Here is a 27413-nt window from a genome sequence, read left to right as displayed (position 1 = left end):
AGTGTGAAGGCCGGGCTACACCAGCGCAAGGCTGCGTACGGCGTTCCGTGGCTTTGTGAGGCCGGCCGCAGGTCCCTCACACCCATTTCACAGGGCTGCTGTGTATATTAAATCACAGTGCAAAGCCAAAGGCCTAACACGGAACTCCCGGTTGGTGTTTATTCCCTCTTTACTGTCCTTCCTCCTCCTTGTCCTGCATGGCCCTTGGCCAACATTACGGACAACACTTCCACCAGCGACTAAACCAAAACCATGACCGCAGGGAGAGTCGCTCTCTGACGGCTGGCCTCAGGGGACGTGCAGCAGCAGGCCAGAGGTCCTCCCATAGTTTCACGATGAGAAGCTAATGAAGTAACAGTGTGGTCACCTACTTACACTGGAAACGCAAGACAGGACGTCCTCTGGGCTCATATTCTAGCAGGACTCTCCCGCAGGGAAACGGGGTGCCCTGAGCATAGAGAATGAGCAAGGACCCCGCAGAACCAGTCAGAGCCTGTTGAATTGGACAATAGTGTCCCAGGACTAAACTGCATGGCCTCCATTGGCCACTCCTCCTCAGAGTCTTATCAGCTCACAAGCTCTGTTAACACTCATCTCCTGACCCCACCGGAGGAAATGCCAATATTCTTCCATGTTAAACCAACAGATAAAGCAACCAAAAGCCCTATTTGTGTTAGTGAGTTTACCCCCTCCCCCACCGCAACACAGGAGAAGTTTTGCATTAATAACAGAATCATGGAACATCCCAGAATGAACTCTTAGCCCTTAAATCACATCACCAAGACCCAGACCCCTTCTGAGGTCAAAGTGTCAGCCCAGCTTGGAGTCCACTCATTGAGATTTGGAGGCTGGGAAAGAGCCACTTTTCCTACCTCCCACCAATGCTAATGGCAATCGGTCCCAAAACACCAGAGAGAAGCGTTAGGAAAACACTGAGCTGCCTCAGGGGGGCTACACAGGCACTTAATTGTGATCATGAATTTTGAGCATGTTCATAAAATCAAACAAACGTGCCCCAGCCCTAATATACTGATTCTACATGGACAGAGAACAAAGAACATTGCAATTACAGAAAGTATGCCAAGCAGGAAAACACCCCAGAACAAATCAGAGCCCAAGGCTGCTCGTTCGTCTATCTACCGCCCCCATTTTAGAGAGGGGACATGAACCCCAACGTCGAGAACCCTAACAGAATTAGCTTTGAAAGTGCAGACCAGGGCGCAGTAAAAGAGAAAGAGCAGGCTTCACTTAAGTGCTTTCACTGAGAGTCTCATTTAAGGCACAGGCACTACCATGTGACAGAAACCCTGCACCCTCCCACTGTACAGATGGAGAAACTGAGGCCGAGAGATGTTGTATAATTTGCTCCAGGTCACATAACACTGAAGTCAACAGAGCCAGCAGAGGAACTTAGGTGACCCCATTCTTGGTTACGGACTCCTGCCGAAACACACCATGCCTACTCCTCCTGAGAACGGAGAGGGTGAAATAGTAGCAGAGCTTTGATCAGGAAAGTCCTTAACATGGTAGCAGGCTAGTCAACAGCACTGTGGCTCTGGACAGGAAGGATTTTCCCAGAGCTACGTCTAAAAGACTTGGTGACTTGGTGTGCTTTCCCTGACTTTAGTTTTCTCCTGTAGAAATGATGGTGGAAGGAGACTAGGCTGGGGGCTGGGGGGGGGTGGATACACCGTGTAATACACAGATGAGGTATCAGAGAGTTCTGCACTTGAAATTTATGTCACGTTATTAATCAAGGTCACCCCCATAACTTTAATTTTAAAAATTGGGGGCAGGGAGACCTACCCTCTAAGGGTTGCAAAGATTCAGCGATGCAACGAAGTGGACTTAAAGGTCTCATTGTGCCTGAGACATGCTCGTACTCAGTGATGAAGACAACCGATCGACTGTTGTCATGATAATCACATGACCTCTTGTTCCAGGGTGTTACCGTTTGCTTTACCAAAAAATACTCCTACAGCGTTAGGGCCCAGTTACTGAAGAAAACACTCCAGGAAACAAAACTCAACTGCTGTAGACATCATTAATCTTGCCCCTTGACAAATGAAGGACTCAGGCGGAATGCATGTGACCCCTGACAGAGACGGGTTCTTTCAGCATCTCTCCAGAAGAGTGGTTCTCAGATTTGAGTGGCACCAACCTGTGAGCCATCTGGAGGGTAAGCTCAGACTGCTGCTCCCCCAAAGTCTGATTCAGCAGGTTCAGGGTGGTACCAAAAAAAAAAAAAATGCATGTAAACCAAGTTCCAAACTCTGCTGAGCCATGGGGGCAACTGAAGGAGGGAGTGTGAGCAAATCATTCCAGAGAACACTTAAAAATTAATTTTAGCAGCATTCTCTCAAAAAAAAAAAAAAAAAAAAAAGAAATAAGGAAAGTGCTATGCACACCTTCCTTGATCCTTAATTGGCCATTTAGAGAGAGGCCGCTGCCTGGGGCGTGTCCCGGCCAACAGGCAGGCCTTGAGGTCTTTGAAGAGGGCCAATGACACCCTGCAGCTGAGATGTGATCAGGAAAGGGACACCCGGAGCAGAGTCTGCAAGACTTAAAAGAGCTGTTTCCGAGGACAGAAGGACAATGCGCCCCAGGGTCATCGTGGTGAAAGAACAGTAGAAACGACCCCCAGGGAACCGCGAAAAGTAAAACTCTGGACAAACGAGAAGAATGGTAGAAAACCCAGCTAATGAGGTGAAATCCTTCCAGAATAAAATCAGGCAATTGCACACACAGAGACATAATAAAAGCCATAAATATAAAATGGCAAGGAACTGACTGGGTAATGGTGTAGTAATTAAAGCCTGGAGGTTCATAACAGACCGCGAAGCGAACACTCATCAACGGGAAAGAAACGCCGCCCGCACATGGACAGAGAGCAGTACGTGAGCAGGGTGCAGGGGGCACCCCAACAACAGAGCCGCGGGCTGCGGCACGCCCCTCCCTCCGGCCATGAAGCTGGGTCGCGTGGGGAAAGGAAAGAAGGAACAGCAGCAGGGATGGCTTGTGTAGCTGCCCGCACAGCGACTTTGATGCCACTGTCTCGGAGAATCGGGGCCAGGAGGCTCCCTCACTCAGGCTCGTAGACGTGTCCCTGGGCCCACGGCCGGTACAGGGGTGGCAGGTACGTGCCGACCTCACTCCAGGCATGAAGAAGCCACATCTTATGTGTTTAAAACTGTGGTTCTCGCCCTGGCTTCTGTGGCTCAGTGGATTGAGCGTCGGCCTGCGAGCCAAGTGTCGCTGGTTCGATTCCCAGTCAGGGCACATGACTAGGTTGCACGTCAGGTCCCCAGTTGGGGGCGCAAGTGAGAGGCAACCACACAGTGATGTTTCTCTCCCTCTCTTTCTCCTTGCCCCTCTCTCTACAAATAAGTAAATAAACAAACAAACAAACAAATAACTCAATAAATCGATTATTTAAAACTGTGGTTCTCTAACTTGAGCTTGCAGTAGAACCATCTGGAAACATTAAACACAGATTCCTGAGCCCCACCCCGGAGATACGATTTAGTTGTTCTGGGTAAACCCACGAGTCTGCCCAGGGGAGGTGGCTGCCGCTGGTTTGGGGCCGCACGTTACGAACCACCGATTTAAAATCAAGCCCTGTCTACACTCCCAGCCAACCTGGTTTTAAAGACGTGGAAAGCAATGAGCGGAGATGGAAGAAGACATGAATCTGATTTTGGTGGGGTCTTTTTCGGTGACTAATACAAATATCATTGATAAGAGTTAAAATGCATCGAGAGAGAATGGAGATCGGCAGTTTCCCGGGGCTGGAGTGTGGGGGTGTGGGGAGCTGATGGGTACTGGGTTTCCTTTAGGGGTGGTGATTATTATCATGTCTTGGAATTCAATAAGGGTGGTGTTTGCACAACGTTGTGAATATACTAAATGTCGCTGAATTGCTCACTCTGAAGTGGTTAGTTTTACGTTATGTGGATTTGACCTCGATCAAAAATAGAGGGAATGCACCTGGAGTGATTACCACACACAAACTCTCCTATGTTCTATGTGTTTGGTCCTCACGAGCCATCGAGGCAGGACATGGGGCAGAGGGGGAAACCGAGCCTTGGAGATCGGGTCACAGGCCCTCTGTTCAGCAGTTAAAATGTGATGGGCGAGCTCCCCCAGCCCCAGCCCCCAAGCGCACAGGCAGACCCATGACTTCTCCACTGTGGTTGGAACTGCTCCACGGTGGCACGGACGGTTCTGTTTCCGAGCCGAGGTTCAGGACTGACCAGGTAGGGGCGCTCGAGGTGAAAGTTCAGAAACGGCCCAGGATGCGTGTCCTGTAGGACAGCCACACTCACTCTGAGAGGGGACCAAAGTCGGCAGGCCTCACAGAGCCCTGCCCTGGGGCGCCCACGGAGGGCGGGGGCTCCGCTGCCTCCTACTGAGGGGCAGCCACGTGGACCCCCCCGACGGACATCCTCACGGCTCACCCATGGACCTTGTGGAAATACAGATTCTGCTCCAGCAGACGGGGTCCGCCTGAGGTCCTGCCTTTCCACCTAGCGCCCAGGGAACGCCGCTGCCACACTCCGGGGGCCACGGCAGGAGAAGGAAGAGGCTGTGCCCCTCCCAAAGCTGGTGCTGAAATTCTAGCCCCACTCCCTCCTCTGCCCTCTGATTCAGTGGTTACAAGTATTTCTTTAAACATTTATTAGAGCTAAGTAACTTGCTAGATGCTAAAAATACATATGTGAATAAAATACCACCTTTGGGGGCTGTCAATCTATCGGGAAGACATGAAGGGGTGGGATCTGTAAGGCGGACAGACTTTCCCTCGCAATGGGCCTCTTTTATGTACTTCTGTATTCTTTGCATTTTTTTTACAAGGGCGTATCCTTTGCAACAAAGACACACGTGAGACGCGATGGGCAGGCAGGGTAAGCTTCACTCAGAGGGTGAGCCCCGAAGGAGACGCTGATGCCAGATGCTCCCCTAAGGTACCTGTTTAACATTGCAAACCGGAGGTGAGCTACGGAAGGTAATAAAGATGAATGGCAACATCCGGAATGCAGTCAGAGGAGCCCCTCTGCACCTCGGGTTACCGGTAACAGCCATAAATCACCCCATCACGGGGCAGAACCCCGGCTCCCTCAGCGGGGCGCTGCTGAATACAAACGCCTGCTATCTCCTCCCGTGGAACACAAAGACACCGAGACCCTGCCAAGGTCTGACAGCCGTCGTTGGATGAAAAATTAGGCCTGACATTTCTCGAGCCTGATCTCTCGCGGGGAAATTGTCACAACGATCTTAATAGTTATTGCAGTCTTGGAGCCAAGTGACGCTCCACGTATTTTGTCTGCAACGTATCTGGGCATAACTCGCCTTACTAAACAAACGCAGTGTAGGGGCGCGCGTGATCAAATACGTTCCTGTGCGTCAGATCACACACCTTGTTTTCCCACTTAGCGCATAGATGCATAAACTCACTCTGGTTTGAGGAAACAGTGGAGGGGCTGCAAGGCGGAGGAGAAAGATCTACTTCCTGTCCCCTTCTTCTGGAGAACAATAAATCAGCATTTTCAGAGATGTCTTCCGATACATAATTTTTTTTTTTTTTTTGATGTGGCTCTGTGGTATGGCATAATTTCTGATACACATATTAAAACAGCTAAAAATGAGGTGATTACTTATTGAAACCTCATTAAGAAATGAAGCTATCTGTTGACTGATTTGAACTTAATGGCATGTAGAAAGGAAAATGTTCATCCATAAACTGAGTCTTTTAGTTGCAATTCTCTCATTATATCTCATTCTATAAAAGTCCCCCAAATCTAGGCTCCAGCTACTAACAAAGAGCGCTCTTCTGCGGGACAGCCTCCTGCAGGGGTCTGTGCAGGTGAGGTGTCCTTTTACAGAAAGACACCCCGGACACCCCTCCAACCCCCACCTCCCCTTCTGCCCCTGTCTGAATGTCCCTTCTCCTTCTGACCCAACCCAATGTCACTTTCTTCATAAAACTGCATGCAATCCCTTCCTCTAAAACCCCACAGTCTGATCTAGATCTTTCTTACCGCAACTGTCACTTTCTGCCCCCAATTGTGGCCAAGTACACGTATCTCACTCCGCCTGGCGGGGCAGAGCCCTGGAGGTCAGGATGCACACGGCTGTGGCCTGGGACTCTCCCATCCTGCAGCCACACAGTCGTCACTTACTAATGCTACCGCTGCTGACGAGTGAGAGGCAGTACAGGCTGCAGGCCTGGCCTCTCGCTCCGCTGGCAGCGCCCGAGGGTCCGGCGGGCATCTCCGTCCTTCAGGGGGAACACCAGCTCGCCTGGCTTTAACACGAGAACTTCCATCATTTAGTATTTCCGCGCACTCGTAAGCATCGTAACGGAGCCACGGTCGTCTGCTTAGCCCCTAGTGGCCCTGCTCCCTGTTCTAGTCCCTCGTGGACTTTATCAGAAGCAATTGGCCCCCAACCTCATCCTTCCCGTCAGTGTGGGGGTGCCCGGGACCCAGACATCGCTCGGCGGCTGGCGCACGTGGCCACTCATGGAATCCGAGCTGAGCCCCTGCCGGTGCCTCACGTGCCCTGGGGAGGACAGGGCCGCAGTGCAGGACGGATGGGGGAGCCCATGCCCCCTGGGCCAGCGCCCACACGTCAAAGGTCTGTTCAGGGAAACGGCGCATCACCTGCCTCGTGCTTTGTGAAAACAAGCAGCCACAGAGCCTCGGGATGTGTGAGGACGTCCTCAGTTGTATGTTTATGGAAAGCACTTGGTAGGGATTTGCTCTGCACGCTTCCTGTAAACACTGAGTGAGAACCAGCAGGAGAAAAGGAACAAGAGGACAGGGAGCCGGCTCCCACCCACAGGGAGGTCCCTTCCGCACACCCACGTGGCACGCCGGCTCCTGCCTGACCCTCCTATTACCAGGAACAAGGGCCCCGAAGCCAGGTGTGGGAGGTTGGGGACATGGAAGGGGTGACTTGCAAAGGGGCTGAGGACTAGCATCCCATGTTGCTAGACTGAAAGGGACACTTCTGTTTCCTAGGTGACGGTGCCCCTGAACTGCCTTCGTGTATATGGGGGGCAGCACCTGCATCCTAGGCCCCTGTACAGCTGGAAAGAGACCCCGCCCCCCGCCCCGAGCCGCCTCCTCCTGGCCTGTCTCTGTTCTTTCTGTGACGCTTTCAGAACCAGGAAAAATGGAAGGCAAGAGACTCCAAAGTATTCCTTAGAAGCAAGATGAATGAGGACATTTGTCTTAATTACTCTCTCACGGACAAAGCTCTCTGAAGGTAGGGATGGACAGGGGAAGGGAACGCAGCCAGCAAAGCAGCGGCGGCTGTGGTTTTCCCAGGAGCAGCCTTGCCGACCTCAGCTGCCATCCGGCACGCACGGAGCCCCCCCTTAGGACACAGGAGGCCGCTGCGGGCCACGTGTGCTCCTGATCAGCCAACATGGTAGCGGCACAAGTGCTTAGCCATTTGGGAGATCAGTTACCCCACAGATGGTAGAGCCCAAAAAGACTCTACCTTTTCCCTCATTTCAGCATCCTTTCTTTAACCACAACCTCGATTCCTAATGTGCATACGGCTGCCAAGCGAAGAGGCTCAGCCGCCCCTGCCCCGCCGTACCCGCGTTCGTGCGGGTGCCGAGGTCTGTCCCTCACTTGCGCGCTGTGCCCAGACCCCTCCTGTTACCCAGACGTCCTCTCGGCCCGTCAGGGGAGACTCAGGATGAATGTCCTCGCCCAGTGATATTTTACGCTCATGCACAACATTATTTCCTTTAAATGCATTCTAGAGATGCAACCGTGAAGCCAAGAGATCTTAATATTTTTGCCACTTAAAACGCACTTATCAGTGGTTGTAGGAATTTGTCGGGGGGCGAGGAATGAATAGGCAGAGCACAGAGAGTTTTTAGAGCTGGGAAAACACCATGTGACATTGTAATGGTGACTCCACGTCACCACGTATTTGTCCAAGCCCAGAGGATACAGAACACCAAGAGCGAACCCCAATGTGAATGACAGCTTTGGGGCGATTATGATGTGTCCACGTGGGTTCACTGACTGTAACCCATGCAGCCCTCTGGTGAGGAAGGCGGATAATGGGGGCGGCTGCACATGTGTGGGGGCAGGAGACAGACAGGAGATTCCTGCACCTGCCCTCACTTTTGCTGTGAACTCTAAACGGTCCTATAAAATATTGCCTTACTTAAAAAAAAAAATTTCAGAGGGCCAATATGGGCCTAGGATGGAAAGGACCATCCATATCCTTGATAGTCCCCTCAGACGGGAGAAGAAAATGGCCTTTGTCCAGACTCCAGGTTTGCCTTTTACTGTCTATGGTAACGTTGGACAACATCGAACATGGCTGAGCCTCAGTGTCCACATCTGCCAATGGGTCTGATAACAGTGCCTACCCGGCAGCCTTGCTGTGAGGCTTCAGTGATGTCCATGCGTGGACAATGTTCCTAACAGCACCGGGCCCACGTTCATTGCTCAATACCATTCACCTTTTATTTGTTCCTGGCATCTACTTAGGTGGAGCCCCAAGCTACCAGGCTCTCCACTGAACTGGCCCCTCCGCGGAGAGCACGACCTCATCATTGGCCTCCTGACACAGAACTCATGTGTACCCTTGTCACGCACACATGTTCTCATGTTCTCATGGCTTTGGGAACTGAGACTCGGAGGAAGGCTTCACATCAGGTAGCTCCTCAGTCTTACAGTGGAGCCATTCTGTCGGTCCCACCGGTTCGCTGAGGGTGCGTTTCTTCCAAGTCTGGTTCCAGTTTTGCTCCTCTGGCCCGTATCACTTACGGCCACGAAGGACTTCAGAGGGACTGAAGAAAGTAACACTGATCAGGGGGTCAACGAACCAAACACGTAATCATTCATTTAACAGATCATGTAAATGGTCTGGTGTGAGACAGTGAAGACAGAGGGCAAAAAAAGACACAGTGCTGACTCAAAAAAGTTATGTTTGCGAGAGCTAATGATCAGATAATAAAACCCATAATTATCTAATTCCAAATTGAGTAAGTGCTATAAAGGAAGTAATAAGGAGACAAAACCAAGGAAATAAACATGAAAACAAAATAGGAGCCAGAAGGATGAAGTCCTGAAGAATGAATGAATGGAAGTGAGGTGGGAAAAGGGGCAGGATGGAGAAAGGAGAAGCTGAGCCAGCAGGAACGGCACATGCAAAGGTCCTGTGGTATAGGAGCATCATCGTTCAAGAACTGAAATGTCAGCCAAGCTGGCTTCCCAGATCCCGGGAATTGCAAGCTTGTAGACCAGTAAGAATGACCTATAGCAAGACCTTGAATTCTAACAGCCTCCAGGTATAAGGACCCTCGTACAGAATAGCATTTGATAAACCAGCCACAGAGAACTTTGTCATTAGGGCTGTTATATTTGTTACTAATACTGTTTCGGTTGCTTTATAAAATACAAATAGTGTGTATTATTTATGATTTATACTAAATTTTGGAACCCCGGTTTTTACCAATACAGGGGGAACGTTGATAAAATTAAGGTCAAGGTAAAAATAAAATTACCTGACAATGTCAAACACGCCTGGGTACACCAGGTGCCTTGCGCAGCTCCTAGGGGAAAGCTATTTTTACCAACTACAACAGGACATTGGGAACACTACCACCCAAATCTTATTATGCCGATACAAAATGCTTTCTGATTTGGTAGGCAGGTTGCTAATACTGGCTGGACTCTAGTCACATGAATACAATTTAAAAACTAAAGTCAGCAGTGATTCACCCAAGCACAAGCCTCAGCATATCTGGGACAAAGTCATGTGGGGCCACGCGGAGGTGGCTTCTCATTGGGTTTCCATTCCAAGATGGACACACGGAAGGGCAGCCGGAGCCAGAGAGGGTACAGCCTCGCTTCTCGGCCCCTTGGCCACGAGCAAGCGCAGGGAGGTTATGGCGTGTTCCAGACGGAAACCTACTTCACGGCCTCCTTTCTCAGGGTGATTGGCCATCCAGCCAGGAGGCAGGATCCCAGAACCCACTGGGTTCAGGTGCTCATTTAACAGGCATTGGCTGAAAGCAAGAGATTTTAGAGGCACTGGGAGGGTCTAATGATCCATATTAATGCCCTAAAACTCTGAAAGAACACGGTTCTGAGCAGGTTCAGCCAACCTTAGCCCCAGAAGGAAATGCCCCACTGCTGGAGGGATAGGTGTGATGAAGTAACAACTGAGAACAGGAAATCCCAGCAATGGGGCAAAGCTCCCAGCTACTCTTTATAGCTGAAATGTTATTTGTCCTTTTTCCCACTAAAAAGCTGAAGAGGGGACTTCCGGTGTCTGGTGCAACAGGTAAAAGCCTTGGGATTGTGACTCCGACACTCCCAACAACAGAAGAGCTGAACGAGCTGAAAACCACCACCTCTCTCCAGTTCCAACAGAAAATCAAGGCTACAGGGCAAACTGTCAACTCAAAACCGGAGACCCACGGCCTCAGAGCTTCCTGGGGGCAGGAGCCAGGGTCTGACAGAAACACTCACAGGGTAACGGCCGAGCCGCTCCCGATTCAGCGTGGCCTAGCTTCAGAGGTAAGAGCCCTGGAGGGTCCCCTTAGGAGGGTCCCTGCACTTCCATGCCGGGGTCTCCAGGTGAAAGCCAGAGAAAAACCCTCCCTCGCTTTGATCAAAGGGAAAAAGTGACGATCGTAGAATAATCCCAGAGCAGCCCGTTCCCTTTCGCCGGGGCCTGCCCGCAAGGGAGACTACTTTAGCAGCCCTTCAGCTACCTGGGTGTGCACCGGAGCTTAAGCAACGCGGGGAAGGAACAGGTGCCACTCCAGCTACGGTCAGCCCACTTCTCTCTCCCGAGAGTAAAGGACGGAACCGAGAAGGGCCTGGTAAGGTCGCAGCCCAAGGGCACGTGCTCCCTGGAAGGCCGAGACCCAGTCATGGGGCTGTGGGATGCTGCAGCATCCTGTACGCACATTCTCATCACACCAGCAGGACCCCGGCAGGCTACCCCGAGATCTCAGCCCATAGAGCCAGCGGCCTCAGCCCCTGCTGCAGAAGGAGCCTCTAGGGAAACCCAGAGACAACAGGAGAAACAAGGGAAGGGGCCAGAGGAAGCCCCGGCCCCGACACCCACAGCCACCGCAAGCAGGGAACACGGGCTGCTTCCTAGCCGGGCCAACATACACCCTCCCCGGAGGTCTCTTTATCTCAGTTCCTGTGACCCAGCGCATCCCGTCCAGCCCTAACGAAAAAAGTTACAGTTGCCATCGGAGCAGAACACAAGAGTGACCTCCTCCCGCAGCAGCTGCAGAGCTCTGCAAAGGGAAGGGAGAAAAATGCCTAATTAGAGTGGAAGCCTGCTCAGCGACACGGGGCACGAGGCAGCCCGTCCCAGAACACGTCCTCAGTGGCTGTGCATGGAAGCAGCACAGAGAGACCCAAACCTGGACAGCGGGGGCTGAGGGTGCGCCAGGTGGGAGAAGGGTGGGGATGCATCACTGGGTCTAAGAGGGGGGCCCCGGGATGGGGACTTGGCTGCGGGCTTCGCGGGGACCCCACGGCGGGAGTCATCCGCGGCCGCGGCTGTCGGCGGTTCCTGACCGTGAGACTGCAGCGGGCTCAGGCCCACGCTGTGCCAACGGCGGGCTGTTCACTACAGAGCTCGTTTTATTTTCTATCAAGCCACCTGTCACCGTGTCTTTAAAACCTGAGTTTTTTTGTAAAGATTTTATTTATTTGTTTTTAGAGAGAGGGGCATGGGGGAAGGAGAGAAACATCGATGTAAGAGAGAAACATCGGTCGGTTGCCTCTCGCACGTGCCCCCAACCAGGGACCTGGCCCGCCACCCAGGCATGTGCCCTGACCGGGAATCGAACCGGCGACCTTCCAGTTTGCAGGACAATGCCCAGTCCACTGAGCCACACCAGTCCGGGCTCGTCTCACTGAGTTTTAATGTTTAAAAGTCAAAGCAAAAATTCGGACCCTCACACCCAGCTCAGGCTGGTAGGAAGGGAGAACGAAAGGTAACTTCCGTGTCTTAGGCCTGCTTGAGATTTCAAGAACCGAATTCAGTCCCAAAGGAACCCCGGGGCCAGCATGCAGAGCACACACAGCGCTGTAGCCGGAAGTCACGAATGCACGTGGAACCTGCGTCCCTCGCTGGCTGATGGGTCTTTGGAGATAACAATCAAGCCCATATTGAACAATGATCTCATCCCAGGCCTGAAGCTTTCCATTCAAATTGTTGGCTCCGATGTCACAAACACCGCCTCCCAGCGCAATTAGTAAATCTAATCACATACATTCACACTCTCAAGAGGTCCTGATTGTTTGGCAGTGGCAGCTTGGAGATTCACAATCAATGAAATTAATGCCACTATTTTTAAAACATGAAAAAAATCTGTACAGAAAAGAAGAGCCTCCAAGCTGTGAACCCTGGTCAAAGAAGGAATAAAAATAAAAGCAAGAAATAACGTATTTAAATAAATTATTAGACAAAGAGTCATTTTAAAGTCCCAGCAAGGCTGTGCCTTGGGTTCTTATTATTCTAAATAGATTCTGTCTCCCAGATAACCTAGAAGGGAAATGTCACTCAAAAAAAGGGGGGAGGGGGGACTTCTTCACACGAAACTTGTGTTTAACTGGCAACATATAATTTCACTTTTTAAAAAAAATTAGGAGCAATTGCTGTTGAAGCCATTTCGGGGACAAGGGGAGGGGAGGATCTGTCAGCACTCCGGGAACAAAAAGTGACGGGCCACCAAGCTTCGTTCCAGCCATTTGCTTCGTAGTTAAGTTTAATTACACGTTACACGCTGTCCTGTAATTATGTCGCCTGGGAAACTGCTCATTTCCCTCCTTGAAATGTTAGAAGTTCCCTAATTTATTTTAGAGACTCAGCATTGCCTCCTTCAGCACCCGCCTCGGAGCGTGTGGGATATTTGGCTCCCGGTTCCTGAAAATGCAGGCGGGTGGGCAGCGAGGGGGCACTTGCAGGGCCTGACAGCGTGGAGGGTCGGCTGTGCTGAGATCCCCCCAAACACTGGTCCAGCGTATTTATAATAAAATCTGGTAGCTTTCTTTTTTTAAACCCTACAACGGGAGAATTTGAGAAGCATGCCATTCCTTTTCCCTGCTGTTGGGAGGCTGAAATTCAAGTCCTTTCTTCTCAGCAAGAGAATAAACCCAGAACCCAAGGTAAAGCACCTGCGCTCTGGGAGTGGACCCCAGAAAAGGAAAGACGACAAACACCGAGCACATAGATATGAAGCCCCCGGGAGATGGAACATTAATTAGTCAAGTAAGACTTGATGAACTGGGAAAAAGAAAAGGCAAGGAGACAGCTGAGCACCTACTGTGTGCCTTCCGGAGTTTTCAAAGGCCACTGGAGACTGCCCGATCAGTGGTCACTAGCAAGAGGCCCGCAGGTGCCAGGCAGACCACTAGAATGCAGGGAGCAGCCAGACAGAATACAACAGAAAGTTCTGGCACCTGCTTATTTGGGGAGAGAGTAGATGTCCCGACTACAGGCAGATCAGTCACCTTCCTATTAAAATTACTGACTCAGAAAGTGCCTGATATTTATCTCCTCCTTCTACCCCACCCTCCTTCCCATTTCTAGGCAGTACGCTCTTCAATGACAGGATTCATGAGTGAGTTGGTCCTTGGGGAGTCCCCGTGCCCTAGCTCACTGATGGGCATTGGGTGGTGACTCGGTAAACCTCTGCAGCCTGAGTGATTGAGAAGAAAAATGGTTCACAGATAGAGTCCTGGGGATTATGTTCATTTGATGGTCATGCAGAAGGAGCAAAAACCACCAGAGGGACTTGGAGAGGCAGCCAAGGGAAGAAGCAAGACAGGAAGCGAGAGAGAACTAACTGTGGATGGGAGGGCGGCTGGGTTGAAGACAGAGAAGACTGCCCTGCCTCACTCTGGACAGTGACAGGTGGCAGCCCTGGTACAGGGTGTGGCAAAGGGAGTGGCAGGTGAGTTACCACGGGAGGCACAAGGCAGCCTGGGAAACTAAAACGCACTGTGTCGGAGCCGGCGTGATGGCGGGGCGGGTGTCAAGCGCAAAGAGGGCGTAGTTGCGTGTGTGTGCCCAGGTGTGTGTGTGACGATCTCTTCTAAAAATCTCACCCACAGATCTTCCTGCCAAAGGGAAAGGGGGGGCTACGTCCGGGTACAGAGCGAGTGTTCACTGAACGACAGGGAGAAATAATAAACAAATCATGGCATTCAGACAGGAAATGTACCTGGTCCAAAAAAAGAAGGCAAGTTTTATCAAAATGTAAACTGAGCAGAAAGATCCCATTTTAATGCTTCAGAAAAGACTGCTCAGTGCATGGATTTAATTAGCTGTCTGAGGTGCCCGTTTTCAGAATCTATGTCACGATCTCAGTCACTCGGGTCTGTGTTTCCACAGTCACCTCAAACCCTTCGTGCAGAGCGTTTCTGACCCCATATATATTCCCAGGACCTCATCCACGTAAACAGCTTTAGCTTCCCACCCTGTCAGATCCAGAGTCAGATGGGACCCAGAAAGGGACACTTTTGAGAAAATAATGGGCATGTCAGTTACGGGAATGTCTAAGCAACAAGCAGCAGTGCATGTGGACTGAAGGGGCCATACTTTAAACAAATAGGCTCTTTTTTTTAGATCCTCACCCAAGAATGTTTGTTGATTTTAGATAGAGATGAAGGGAGTGAGTGAGACAGAGAGAGAGAGAGACACACACACACACAGAGAGAGAGAGAGAGAGAGAGAGAGAGAGAGAGAGAGAAACATCAATTGGTTGCCTCCTATACACACCCCAGCCAGAGATTGAACCCACAACCTAGGTATGTGCCCTGACTGGGGATTGAACCTACAACCTTTTGGTCCATAGGATGATGTTTTCAACCAACTGAGCTACCTGGTCAGGGGACAGAAAATAGGTTCTTCCTTTAAGTCCTTATTAGATATAAAGTTCTATCAGGTTTCTAGCATATCATTTCACTTATAATAGTTTAGAAAACACATTGAAGAAAATGGGCATAAACATTAAATTACTTTTCATAAGACATATGCTTCTTATGCAATTAATATATTCACCACCAATGAGCTCTAATTTTAGAAACGTTCACCCACAAACATTATTCATTAATTCTAAATTCAATTTCTACGTGGCTTCTTTTCACACACACTTCTCCAAGGCTATACAACACGGTATATCAAAAATATTAATTGACTTCTGTGAGAGCAGATTACATTCCTAGAAAAAAATCTGTGCAATAAATATACACATGTAACAAGCCAAATAAAACTTTTATTTAAAAACCAACAACTGCTTTCACCAGGTACGTAAATCAAACCATTATGCTGTACATCATAAACTTATATAGTGATGTACGTCAATTATTTCTCAATAAAACGGGAAGAAAAGAAAACAATTTTCTTATGGAAGACTGCATTTCTACCCAAGCACCTGATCTCAAATGTTTCAAAGAAATGCATAAAATCCTTCATATAATGAAATTACAAATAATATTTCAGTAGAAGTCAAAGCTCATCAAATTACATACACAGAAAAACTCATAAAATACAGTGCCCACAGGGAGCTCTGAGGCTTGGCATGACTTTTTCAAGGGGCGACTGCTAGGTAGGATGATTTTTCATTCTGAAGATTGTCCCTGCGTTACAGGTTCAGGCCAGCAGCACCCACAGGGCATGGTGACAACCAAAGGAACACGCCCACACCTTTCCAAATGCCCCCAGGGGAACACAGCTCCCTTGTTTAGACAAGAAACTTCAGCCCAGACCAAAGGAACCGCCCACGTCCCCGTCACCAGACAACCGCAGTGCTGGGTCTGCTGGAACCAGTGCAACCCCGAGGGATGAAGGGAAAGTACCAGAATAACAAACTCGTCCCTTATCCCAACCTCAGCCCTGCACTTCCTGCGCTGGACAATCCGTCCCTTTCTAAGCTCTGCTCAGCCATCCTTTTAAGGGCTCGCCAGTCCTCTTGGCCCATTAATCCATCCCCTACTCCCGCTCAATCTTGGACTTGGACGGGTGATACCTCCCCAACCGACCCTGCACGCCGCGCCCCGAGGACAGGCATCAGGTGTCAGTTCAAAGCCAGGAACTCCATGGGGCAGCCGGGAAGGGCAGGCCTCCTCTGTCACTGCCCCTCAGGTCCCCTTTGTCCTCCCTTCGTCCTTCCTTTGCCTGCACTGCCCAATCAGCAGGCGGCACCTTCTAGTCCCCCTCTGCCACACCCACAAAGGAGCCCACCTGGGCAGCCGTGGTTTCTCTCCCCGCCTCTTCCTGTTCAGCTCACTGTGCCCCCAGCATTGCACAGAACAGAAGCAGGACCAGGGAGAACCCTGGGTCTCTTTTCAAGCCGTGGAATAAGTCCAAGGGTTTCCACTCTGGTTGGAATCATGCAGCTTTTTGGTAGACAGTTCATTTCTCTTCCTTGTCATCGATGTCCAAGAGCTTTTGTCATAATTAAATATTGAACCATATAAAGGAGTTTTCCAGGATTACTATATTTTTAAATGTTGGCATATGGAAAATACTCAGAGGTTATAAGTCTTTACTTCATTGCCCCTGATGGATTTCAGTTCATTTTAATTTTTCCTTGACCGAGTAATGAAAGCCAAAAATCTGGGGCCACCCTCTCAAGGGAATACCTCCCTCCACCCCTGTAAGTGTGAACCTCAAGTTCGACAGACACCCTGGGGCGGCCGAGAGGGGCCGCGAGCTTACCCGGATGTAGGCGTCCTGATGCTGCTTGGCGAAGTAGAGCATGTTGTCCAGGGCCAGCATCCCGGGAGGGGTCTGGGTGAAGTCCATGGCCGGGTTCACGTGATTCTGTGGCGAGAACAAAGCGTGTGATCAGTTTCCCTGCTCCGCCGGCCTCACTGAGCACCGGGGGTCTGGTGCCCGTCCGCCGGACCGAAGCGCCACAGGGCAAACTCCAGCTAATCAAGGAGCAAGGACCCGTCTCATCTCCGTGGACACCCACTGCGGTGGGGGTGGGGGGGTTCCTTCTCCCGGTGCAGCAAAACCAGCTTCCACGCCTGCCTGGGGTTAGGAAGGTCAGCTGAAGGTCAAAGGACAGGACTATTCTTGCATGCTGCATGACAAAGAACATGACATAAAAACTTTCTGGGCTGTGCTGCAGAGGGGCCACCGGCACTTGGGGAGAAGGACCGGGGAGGAAGCCGCATCTCTGCCTTTGACCTCTCTGCACCCTAACTTCCTCATGCCCCTGGCGGAGGGTAAAGTCTGACCACACGGTGCCTGGAGATTGTGAACTGTCCAGTGTTCCCCGTCTGCAGGCCTCTGGTAGGAACACACAATAAAAACCCACGTCCACAGGGTCCCTGACATCTGCCCGCGCTCAGGGAGTGTTCTGGCCCCGCGGTCACCACCCGCAGGGCGGAGACGAGGGAGGCAGAGCACAGTGACAAGGGTGCCCGCCTAGTTCCCTACGTGTCCAGTATGACCCAGCCAGCACCACTGATTCCTGTCCAGAGTAAAAATCCGCTCTCCACCGTTGTCAAAAACGGTCACTATTATCTGGCCTGAAAATTCATATCTAAACGGTGGATGATTTAAGAGAACTCATTATTTTGTTGAAGAACGGAGAAAGAAAAGTTAAAGAGGCCTTAAATAACTGCTTCTACCTCATAATACAGGTAATTGGTACGAAACTATGGATTTCTGTTTTATTCCTAAATATTTCTTACTAAGCAGTTCAGGGAAATTTTGGTTCACTGTAATTTTTTTCCAATTCAAGTTCAGGAAGGACTTCTTGTTCACACTTGCTCAAGGTTCAGACAACCCACACTTTTGCACATTATTTAAGAGTATATATGTACGCTGTCTTTTCGATGCTGATGAAAAAAAAAATTCTGAGCCAACACACACCAGACAGCTGGCCACAGTTCCACAGTTCTGAGAACACCCCAGTCAACACCTCTATGGCAGGTTACGTCAGGTTAGGGACCTCAATATTTTAACTTAGCATTTTATCCTGATTCATTTATTAGGATGTGGGAAAATGTTTAGAATTTCAAAGTACCAGCACTTATACTAAGAGAGACAGATCTCATAAAATAAGTATAACTGTGGCAAAAATGCAATTCACCGGACACACCAAATGCAGGGGACCTCAGCTTTAATTTGCTATTTCTTGACGTAACAGGGCCAGGTTTGTATTCGATAGTGGGGGGGGGGGGTCAAAATGCTGGAAATAAATGATAAGAGCCTTCTGTCTGAAAGTATCTTGCGATTAAAGACTTCCTCATAGTTTTAGTTCTTTAGAGAATAGTGGAACTTCTCCCATTACACATAAAGGTATTGTTTTCACTTTGGTCCGTTAGATTTTCATGAACACAAGTAACATTTTAATAAGTTGATATTTGCGGAGTACGTTCACGTTTTGCACGTTATTATCTCATCCCGTAAGCATGTAGTGGGCACCACTGTCCCTAATTAGTTGATGAGGAAACCGCGGCTCCTTGAAGACTGCCACCAGTCCATTTAGCACGGCTAGCGTTGCTTTAGTACTGCCAGGACTTCCACTCTACACAGCCTGAGCGAAGTTTATTTGAGAAAAATATAGGCTAATCAATAGTAGCTGCGACCCAGTATGGTCCAGCCAACAAAGAAAAGTGTGTCAAACGGAAGACAGAAAAACATGGCATTTATTTCAGACCTATTTCTAGTGTTTGCCTATGAGCCTATTCCATAAATAAATGCCCAAAGAGGAAATCAAATGACAAAAATTAGTCCTTCTCTGCCTAATGCGAACAGCCCCCCGAAGCTATGTGTTCATGAAGTTGACAGAGGAGAAGGTCCCCACGGCTCAAGAGTCATCAGTCTTGTGTGAATTTGCTCCCAGGGTCCCCTCGAAGCCTCCTTCCATCAATCACATGCCCCTTAGGCACACATTGGGGGCACCCAGTAGGGCACCGCTACTTTCCAAAGGCCTTACAGTTAAGAAACAATATCATTTATTTTTGGAATTCTTTTAAAGAAACATACAGCTATTTAGGAAACAGTCCCAATAAAACAATGACTGTGTTAGACCAGGAATTCTGCAAAGCGTCTTGCATTTGCTAACTCTCGATCCTCATAAAACTCTAATAAAGTCGATTATATTATTATTCTCCTAGGACAGAGCAAGACACGGAGGCACAGAGTGTCTGGGCAGCTGGGCCTAAGTTCAGAGCCAGAATCTGATCGCAAGTGCATATATAAAAAAATGCCTTGGAATAAATTTAACCAAGAATGTAAAAGGCCCATGCTTGGAAATTGATGAGACATGGAAGAAAGAAACTGAAGACGATACAAAGAAGGGGAAGTGCATACCGTGTTCATAGATAGGAAGAGTTAACATCATTAAAATGTCCACACTACCCAGAGCCTTCTATGGATTCAACGCAATTCCTATCAAGATAACCAATCGCATATTTCACAGAACTAGAACAAATACTCCAAAAATTTATATGGAACCACAAAAGACCCCAAACTGCCACAGCAATCTTGAGGAAAGAAGAACAAAGTTGAAGAAATCACACGGCCTGATATCAAACAACTACATGGCCCTAATCATCAAAGTGTCCTGGTACCAGCATCAGAACAGACACACAGATCAATGGGACAGAACAGAGAGCCCAGAAATAAACCTATGCCTCTACGGTCGATTAATACTCAAAGTACAGACCCTTAACCCGGATTTTAGGGTCAAGTTGTTGAAGTTCACAAAGATGTGCAATGCCCAGGCCCTTGACTGTTGAGGTTCTCCTCAGGCTACATTGCCTGCTCAGGCAACGGGGGTCCGCGTCCATCCTTTTTAATAAAACCTGTAATTTCTCCCTCCCACCCCGACATTACAGACCTAAGTCTCACGTTCCACAAACCATTCCTATTGTCTCTGACAAATGGACCGCTGCTAAACCAGAGCCAATCAGAAAACTTCCTTTGATTTTCTGGGACCTGCCCTAAATCATGAAGCATCACTGCACTGTCTGATGACCACAAATTTTTTTTTTCTCTTTCTCCCTCTTTTTTAACTCCAGGTTGCATTTTTCCAGCTCCTCACCCCTTGAAATTATCATTTCCTTTTTCTCTTTTGGTTTTAATAGCCAGTGAACTCATTTTACAACCACGAATTTTGATAGCAGGAAGACCGTAAGAATTACACGGTGAAAGATTGGGAAGCTTTCTACACGGTGACAAAAATACTCTGAAAACCCGGCAAAGCCAACAGTCCCCTCCCCCTGCCTTTCTTATTTATGAGATGCTTTGGATACACATTTATTTTCTTCCCTTGTTCTGTGATATTTTTTCCACCTGTCTTGAAATAGAAGCTGCGTGAGCTCTGATAAATGGCTTGAAAATTTCCCTTATTTTATGGCAAAGTCTGTGTACCTCTCTACTTCCTTCTGAAATGTCATTTGTTAGTTGCTGCAGAAATGCTGCTCCGTGAATCATACGCGACAGGCCCTCAGCCCCGACAGAAACGGGAGTGGCTGCCTCCCTTTCCAGAGAATGAGGGTTCTTCATTTTGGGGAAATGACACCAACCACTGAAGACAGGACCATTTATTTTTTTTACAGTGAGCACCCTATGTGGGGTTTGGGTGTTGTGTTCTGGAGACCTGTCTCTCTTCCGTGACCCACGTGCCAGTTTTTTAGCTGAATTATTTCAGTGACACATCCAAGAAAAGTTTCAAGGTCTGAGACAGAGCATCATTCAGTCTGTTCCAGAGTCAAATGCCAAGGCCACTGGAGAGCGGGGATGGACCTCAAATATCACCTAGGCCAGTTGCCTTATTATATAGACTAGAAAACTGAGCCCCACTGGTGCTCAGACTTGAACAGGCATCCAAATCTGCCAGAGGGCTTCGTGTAGCCCCGGCTGCTGGCCTCACCGCCACGGTCTCTGATTCAGGAGGGTTGGGTGGGGTCCCACAAGCTGCATCTCCAACGAATTCCCAGGGGATACAGATGCTGCAGGTTGGAGACCACACTCTGAGAATCCAGGGTGGCGAGGCTGGCTCATCTCAAATAACATGGGAAATACCCAAATAAGACTGGAATCTACTCCCACGAGCTCCTTGCATTCCGGGCCACGTCCACCCCACTGGGCTTTGAACCCACTGGTTCCAAGTTGCAAATGCATTTTCAATATACTTGCTGTTCATCTCCTTGGTGCTTTGGCCTCTCCGTGAGAAGACAGACAGACCCCTTTATTCAGAGAAAGGAATTGTAATTCGAAAGCCTTTCACTTCCATTGCTCAAGTTTCTGACAAAAGTAATATGTATTAGTACCTCCACAGGGAAGGCCAGAAACCGCCATCAGTCAATGCTTTCCGGCCTTGAATGCTTCCTGGCTGGGGCAGCAGTGTTGCAAAACCTGAATGGTTTTTGAATGATCTGTGTTTTTCCATTACCAATGCCACGCTAGTCCTTCACTAGGGTGGATGATAATAAAGCGCTGATTGCAGTCATGTTTGCCAGGGGGCACGTCATGGGGAGAGCCTTGGAGAATTTAAGAGTTAATATTTGTGTGATATGAACGCCTATATTTGCTGAACAAACGCAGCATTGAAAGCAAACTTTAAAGCAAATCATATTGAATGAATATCCATTCGCTCTACGAAAAGCCGCATCAAGGGTATTTCTTGAGGCCAGATCACTCGGGAGCCCCGCCCAGCCATACCTACCCTCTCACTCCTCACCTCCCCATCCAGAAGAGAGGAGTGTGTGGGTGTTTCGACAGGCTCCCTCAAAGAGCAGTTATGAACCTTGGATGCCCTGGAAACTCCCCTGGGGGATCTCTGAAAAGTCCTGATGTGCATGCTGTACCCCAAATCAGTTTACTGAGGAATTCTGGGTTTGGGAACCAAGCAACTGGATGTTTAAAGCTCAACAGGGGACCCCAAATGTCCAGTCAGGGTTGAGAATACTTCCTCAAACCAGTGGACCTCAAGTTTTGACAAGACCAGAGTCTTCCAGGGGTCTGTTTGTTCAAACAGATGGCTGGGTCCCACCCCTAGAGTTTTTGATTCAGCAGATCTGGGCTGAGGACCAATAATTTGCTTTCAAACAAGTTCCCACATGTGGTTGACACTCTCTGGACTGTCCTTTGAGGAACCACTGCTTTAAAGCCACAGTCACCCCACACAAGAGTGGGTTAGGGACCCATACTCACTAGCTGATGGCATTGGAACCTTGATTCCCAGTCCCAAGAGCTTGGTTAGGCAGGGACTCTTATTGCAGTGCGGGCTCTAGGTGGGACAAACGTTCTCTGAGTTGACATGGGCCCAGCACACTCTCACCCAGCTTCTTCACACGTTTGTATATTTGATTTTGTGACATCCCCGCCCCCTTCACAAAAAGTCCTAGGAGTAGGCTTTAGAAATATTTGGATTCTGGCCTTTGATGCTCTCCATTAAACTCAGTAACAATCAATAGCTTGGATGAAAACAAAGAAGTCATCCCATCCATCAAGTCTGACCTATGGGTGGGCAAGATGGAGAAGATGCTGAACAGTAGAAGAATACCTATGCCCAGGTGGGATCGGTAACAGTGGGCATTGAGCTGACACTCCAGATGCATGATTGTGTTTCAACTTCCCAACGACCCAATGAGGTGTTATTAACAAGGTAAATGTTCTTCTCTTTCTACAGATGACGGTCAGAACTTACAAGTTGTACAAGATCACAGCTGGGAAGTGGCCTGGTCACCACTGCAATTCTGTAGCTTCATTTCCTACTTAGGTTCAAAGGTCTTTGGAGAATGAGAAGATGGGCCCCATTAGCAAGAAGTTTAATTAGAGAAATGCGAAGTCTTGTAAGAAGATTTTTTAAAATTCAAGAACACATCTACGGAATAAAGGAAATCTGGTTTATGAATAATTTATGAGAGGCCAGCTCCTCATCATTAAAATTTGATTCTTTTAGGTAAAGCACGGATTGGCATCAACGAAAGATCCAGGAAGATGCTAAGGGTTCAGTCCAGCAGATTCTACATGACTTCATTTCCCCGCTGTGCCTCCTCTTCGTCTGGCCTCTAAAACCTCTGCGAGTCTCACTCCATTCACCCACCTGCTGCCCCTTGACCTTCAATCAGGCTCTGCTTTCCCTAGATCGGGAAACCCCCAACTAACCTTTCGGGCGATACCTGTGGTTCCGTTGGGCTCTGGGATCTCCACGACTACCAACGGTCACTACGGGAACGTTCTGCCCCCGGGAGCGTCCATGGCTATTTGTACGATTAAGAGTTAACAGAGTTGGCGACTCATTCCAAAAGAGGCAATTTCCTGGGGAGGTCGGCACGCCGTGGCGTGCTGGTTTCATTAACAGGAGCACAAGAAGAACAGAGGAGGGTGCGTGGACAGGGCCCAGGTCAGGCCACGGCACGCAGATCTGGGGGCCGCACGGACAGCCCGCCCCTGACACAGAGGAAATCATTCCCGAGAGGGTGGCCAGGAAGAAGCAGAAACGTCGGAACAGAAAGGTATGTCAGGGAAGCTAGGAAAAAAAATAAAACCCTTGAGATATGCAGCCCCGGGGGGAAATACAAGGAGGGGTAGGACCGGGGTTGTGGGCTGGACCATGACTGTCTTCAGGCCTCTGAAGAATTAATGTTGTTCTGTTCAGGTAGAGAAAACAGGACTAGCAGAGACGCCCGGTCCTGAGAAACACCGAAAGCGGGTGCTGCTGTGCAGGGAGCTGAAGGGCGAGGCTGGGAGCAAAGGGCCCCTCAGGATGCCTCGTAGCCCCGGGTTCGGTCTTTGTCTCATCAGATAATTTTGCATGTCTGCTACTGTGCAGGGCCCTGTGGGAGGCAAACATGCTACATTTAACACTAAATAGTACCTGCCTTCAAGAAATACCTGTCTTGAAAGTGAGTTGTTCGAAGCCTCAACAATACAGCTTTGAAGTGTGTGCACACAATGGGAGATCTCACAGTGACATTCTGAATTTGAGTCCGATTTCCTTAGTTAAAAATTAACGTGCTTTTTAAAAATTATCCTTCAAAGGTCAGAAAAGGCCACGTAGACATGCCGTGTCTACAATTCATGAAAATCGGGGTTCACTCTCAGGTCATCGCCTTGAAGAAGCGGAGTTCACTCTTACCGGAGAGGAGGAGGAACGTGAACGCTGTTTATTCAGTATGTTGATTTAACAGTCAATACAGAGAATCACCATAAAAACTCAATTAAAAATATGCCTTGGGAATGAATTCCCTTTAAAATGGAGCTGGTTACGTTTTTGCTAAAGGCTTCATGAATAATGAAATAACGCTCCCTCGGTTCATAAAGACGCCTGCACGTTTCCTACCGGGCTGAGCACACGTGGGACCCTGAGTAACTCCGTCCCCATGGTTTGCGCTCACGATCCCTTGCGTGTTCTTCCCGTCACCCCCGCCCCCGTTCCACCACTGCGTTTAAAACCCATCTCCCACTTCTCGTCACTCTAAAACAGGATGGGAGCCAGCGCTGGTCACACGCAGTGGGTTTCTCGGTCTCCCTTTTGCACCCATCCATCAGAGGACACAGAGCACATGCTACGATCACTCCAGGGCAGAGGTCACGGTCAGTGAGGACTCCCGGGCCCTCCGGCCGAGCGTATTTATTTACAGATTGCCGGGAGCTGCTTTTGCACATGGCCCCGGAACCCTAAAATATTTACGACCCAGCCTTTCACAAGAGAAGTGTGCTGACTCCTATTCTAAACGCTTGTCCACACGGCAACTTCATGAGACAAGGGTTAACCAGAAGTTAAAAATCTCCACCAACAAAGAAATGCCAATGCTCTGCTCCCTGGACAACACTGTGGCCCTTCAATAAATGTAAAATGTTCTACTTCCCTGGATAAATATTGTAACTACTTTAAAGAGTCCCAAAGGCCTCGCTGGACAAATTCCGTGTTCTGCAAATGTTATGTTGAAAGGAATGTTTTCTTGGCCTGAGCGCCTGACTCTATGCCCTGCCCTGTGTCTCTGCGCCCCGCCCCCACTGACCGAAGGCAAACCTCGCAGGGGCCTTGGATACAGTCGGACATAAGAACTGCCTGCTGTTGGAACGTTAGGGATCTGGATGGCGGCGGTTAGGTCTTCCTCCTTCCTTCCTTCAACGCAGCTCTTGGAAAAGCCAAAGTCTGGCCTTTAACACTGGACGCTGTGGTCTCTTTTCCAGAACAGAATACGTAGAATTCTCACACCTCTTTGAAGAAGATGAAGGAGTTGAGGCCGAGCCAGGACACATATCTTGCCCACATCCCCACCACCATTGTGCTGGGATTTGAACGCAGAAGTCTCAAGGGCCTGTCCTTAACTACTGTTGGGCAACTATACAATAGAAATATCAGTTAATGGCATACATCACAGCTCTCAAAGTTATTTCATAGAGTATTTTGTTATCATCAATTTAAGGGGCAAAGTCCCAAAGTTATGAAACCTACTTTAGTTTGCTATGATCTGATAAAATTAATAAAATGTAGACTTTCCAAATTTAACTTTTAATTATGAAATATTTCGGTTAGGGAAAAATAACAGACTATGGAAGGCATTCATGTACCCAGCACTCAGATTTAAGAGATACTCACGTTTTGCCTCATTTTCTTCATGCATCCTTATTTTGGGAGAGGGGACTAATAAGAACACCTCGCACCTGGCAGGGACTTCACCAGGAAGGCGCCTGGCTAACGGAGCAGGGAAAGCAGGTGCATGCAGGGGCCGCAGGGCCTGGTGGCGAGCAGCCCAATTTGAGGACACCCCCCCAGGACCCAATGCAATCTTTGTATTAGCTGATGTGCTTGGGAAAGACAAGTGACCTTTCTGAAAGCCGCTCTTCCCCTACAACCCTGTGTAGGCCCTGCCTCTCCCGTGGGCCTGGTGCGAACATCAGCAGAGAAAGTGCTGGGAAGACCCGGGAAATCATACTGTCGGCGGTGACTCCCTCTCCCTCCCGAGGGCCTCCGTGACCTCCACGGCGCCCTGCCACAGCCCCCAGTTCAAGTCCTGCCCTTACCCTAGGCCCGGCCCCCTCAGACATCGGCTAGCCTTGAGTTCTCAGGCCTCAGAGGCCACTGACCTGAAGTCTGGCTTCTCTCTCAGGCCCCGTGGTCCCGTTTCCCAGACCCTCTCAGCCCGGACTTACTCACAGACCTCGCCAGCATGGGGCTGGGGGGGCTCCTTCCTGAACTCTCCCCCACCGCAGGATCAGACAACAATCAAGTAAAGAATCAAATGTCCCCAAGATTCTGGGGGATATTCCACCCTCTGCATCTGCCTGCCTTCAAGCTTGGAAAAATTTCAGGCTCCCTCTCCAGAGTGTAACTTGTTCTATTTATAAGACTTCTGGCAAAGAAGATTCAATAGTAGTCCTCATTTTTCTCTCATTTATACATTCAGCAAGATTTTACCTGACTTCCAGGTACGAAGTTACATAAGACAGTGCAGCACTGTAGTGGAATATTCCATCGGTGACCCTAAACCACTTCAGGTAGGAAATACTTTAATTACTGTCTTAGGAAAATGGCGGAGGTCCCCGACACCAGATAAGGTGATCAATGCAGCGTTCAAACACTCGGGGCCTTTCACCGGTTTGTGCGTACCTCATTGACTGGTGTCGGCTGGGAAAAAGCCTGATGTAACCGAAGAAATACATATCTTTGTTCAAAGTAATATCATCTTCCATACTTCAAAGTCAGGAAGCATTTGTTAGTGGATGGAGAGGCAGAGAAAAGAAAGGGGGGAGAGAAAATAGGGTTGATGAAGGAGAGGGCTAGAGGAAGAAGAATTAGGGAGTGTGTGTGTGGGGGGTAACCTGAACTAAAATATTCCCTGAAGGACAGAGGGGATGACTCCCGAGGCCCCCTGCACAGACGGTGGACAGCTGAGAAACCCAGACACTCCTGGCACTGAGTGGGGAAACCCAGACCCCTGTACCCCAGATGTCTTGCCAAAATGGCTATCATGATTCTGTACCCGATTCCGGCTCTGCCTGGAATCCCACAATCCCTGGCACAAGCCCGGCTCCAGCTCCTGAAACTTTCACACCCACGCAAGCAGAACAATTCGCTGATCCCCCTGAAGTCGCCGGTGGAAGGCTAACTCTTGCACAGCCTCGGTGATCTGCTCTTGAACCTCGTCAACACGCAGTATCATGCTCTCAGGTTCCTGGGAATGACATCCGAGCACATGTGTCTGTCTACGAACTACATAGCAGAATCACTGGTCCGAGCTCTGTTTCACTTGCGAGATTGAAATCTTGACAAAGTAAGAAGTTCAAAAATGTAAAAACATGACTCATAAAAAGTAGAACTCTTCTGGAATAAACACAGGTCAAGACTTAGTCAACTCAATCATGAAGAACCCACCAGCATGGTAGGGCTGGTTCGGAGAGCATTTGTGGGGGAAAGTGCC

At 49.3% G+C, this 27413-nt stretch overlaps 1 protein-coding gene across 1 annotated transcript in view; it reads right to left on the bottom strand.

Annotated features, from left to right (window-relative positions):
• The window catches only part of ELMO1 (engulfment and cell motility 1), a 341907-nt gene that overhangs the window by 191871 nt on the left and 122623 nt on the right, over positions 1 to 27413 (bottom strand). Inside the window, exon 15 of the mRNA XM_090287018.1 lies at positions 16732 to 16836. Within this exon, the coding sequence (XP_090143144.1) occupies positions 16732 to 16836 (105 nt within the window). The remainder of the gene's footprint in view (positions 1 to 16731; positions 16837 to 27413) is intronic.

This window comes from Furipterus horrens, unplaced genomic scaffold (genome assembly GCF_987537825.1).
Source record: "Furipterus horrens unplaced genomic scaffold, mFurHor1.1.pri manual_scaffold_9, whole genome shotgun sequence".
Lineage (NCBI taxonomy): Eukaryota > Metazoa > Chordata > Mammalia > Chiroptera > Furipteridae > Furipterus > Furipterus horrens.
This window is presented reverse-complemented; position numbering and strand designations above follow the sequence as displayed.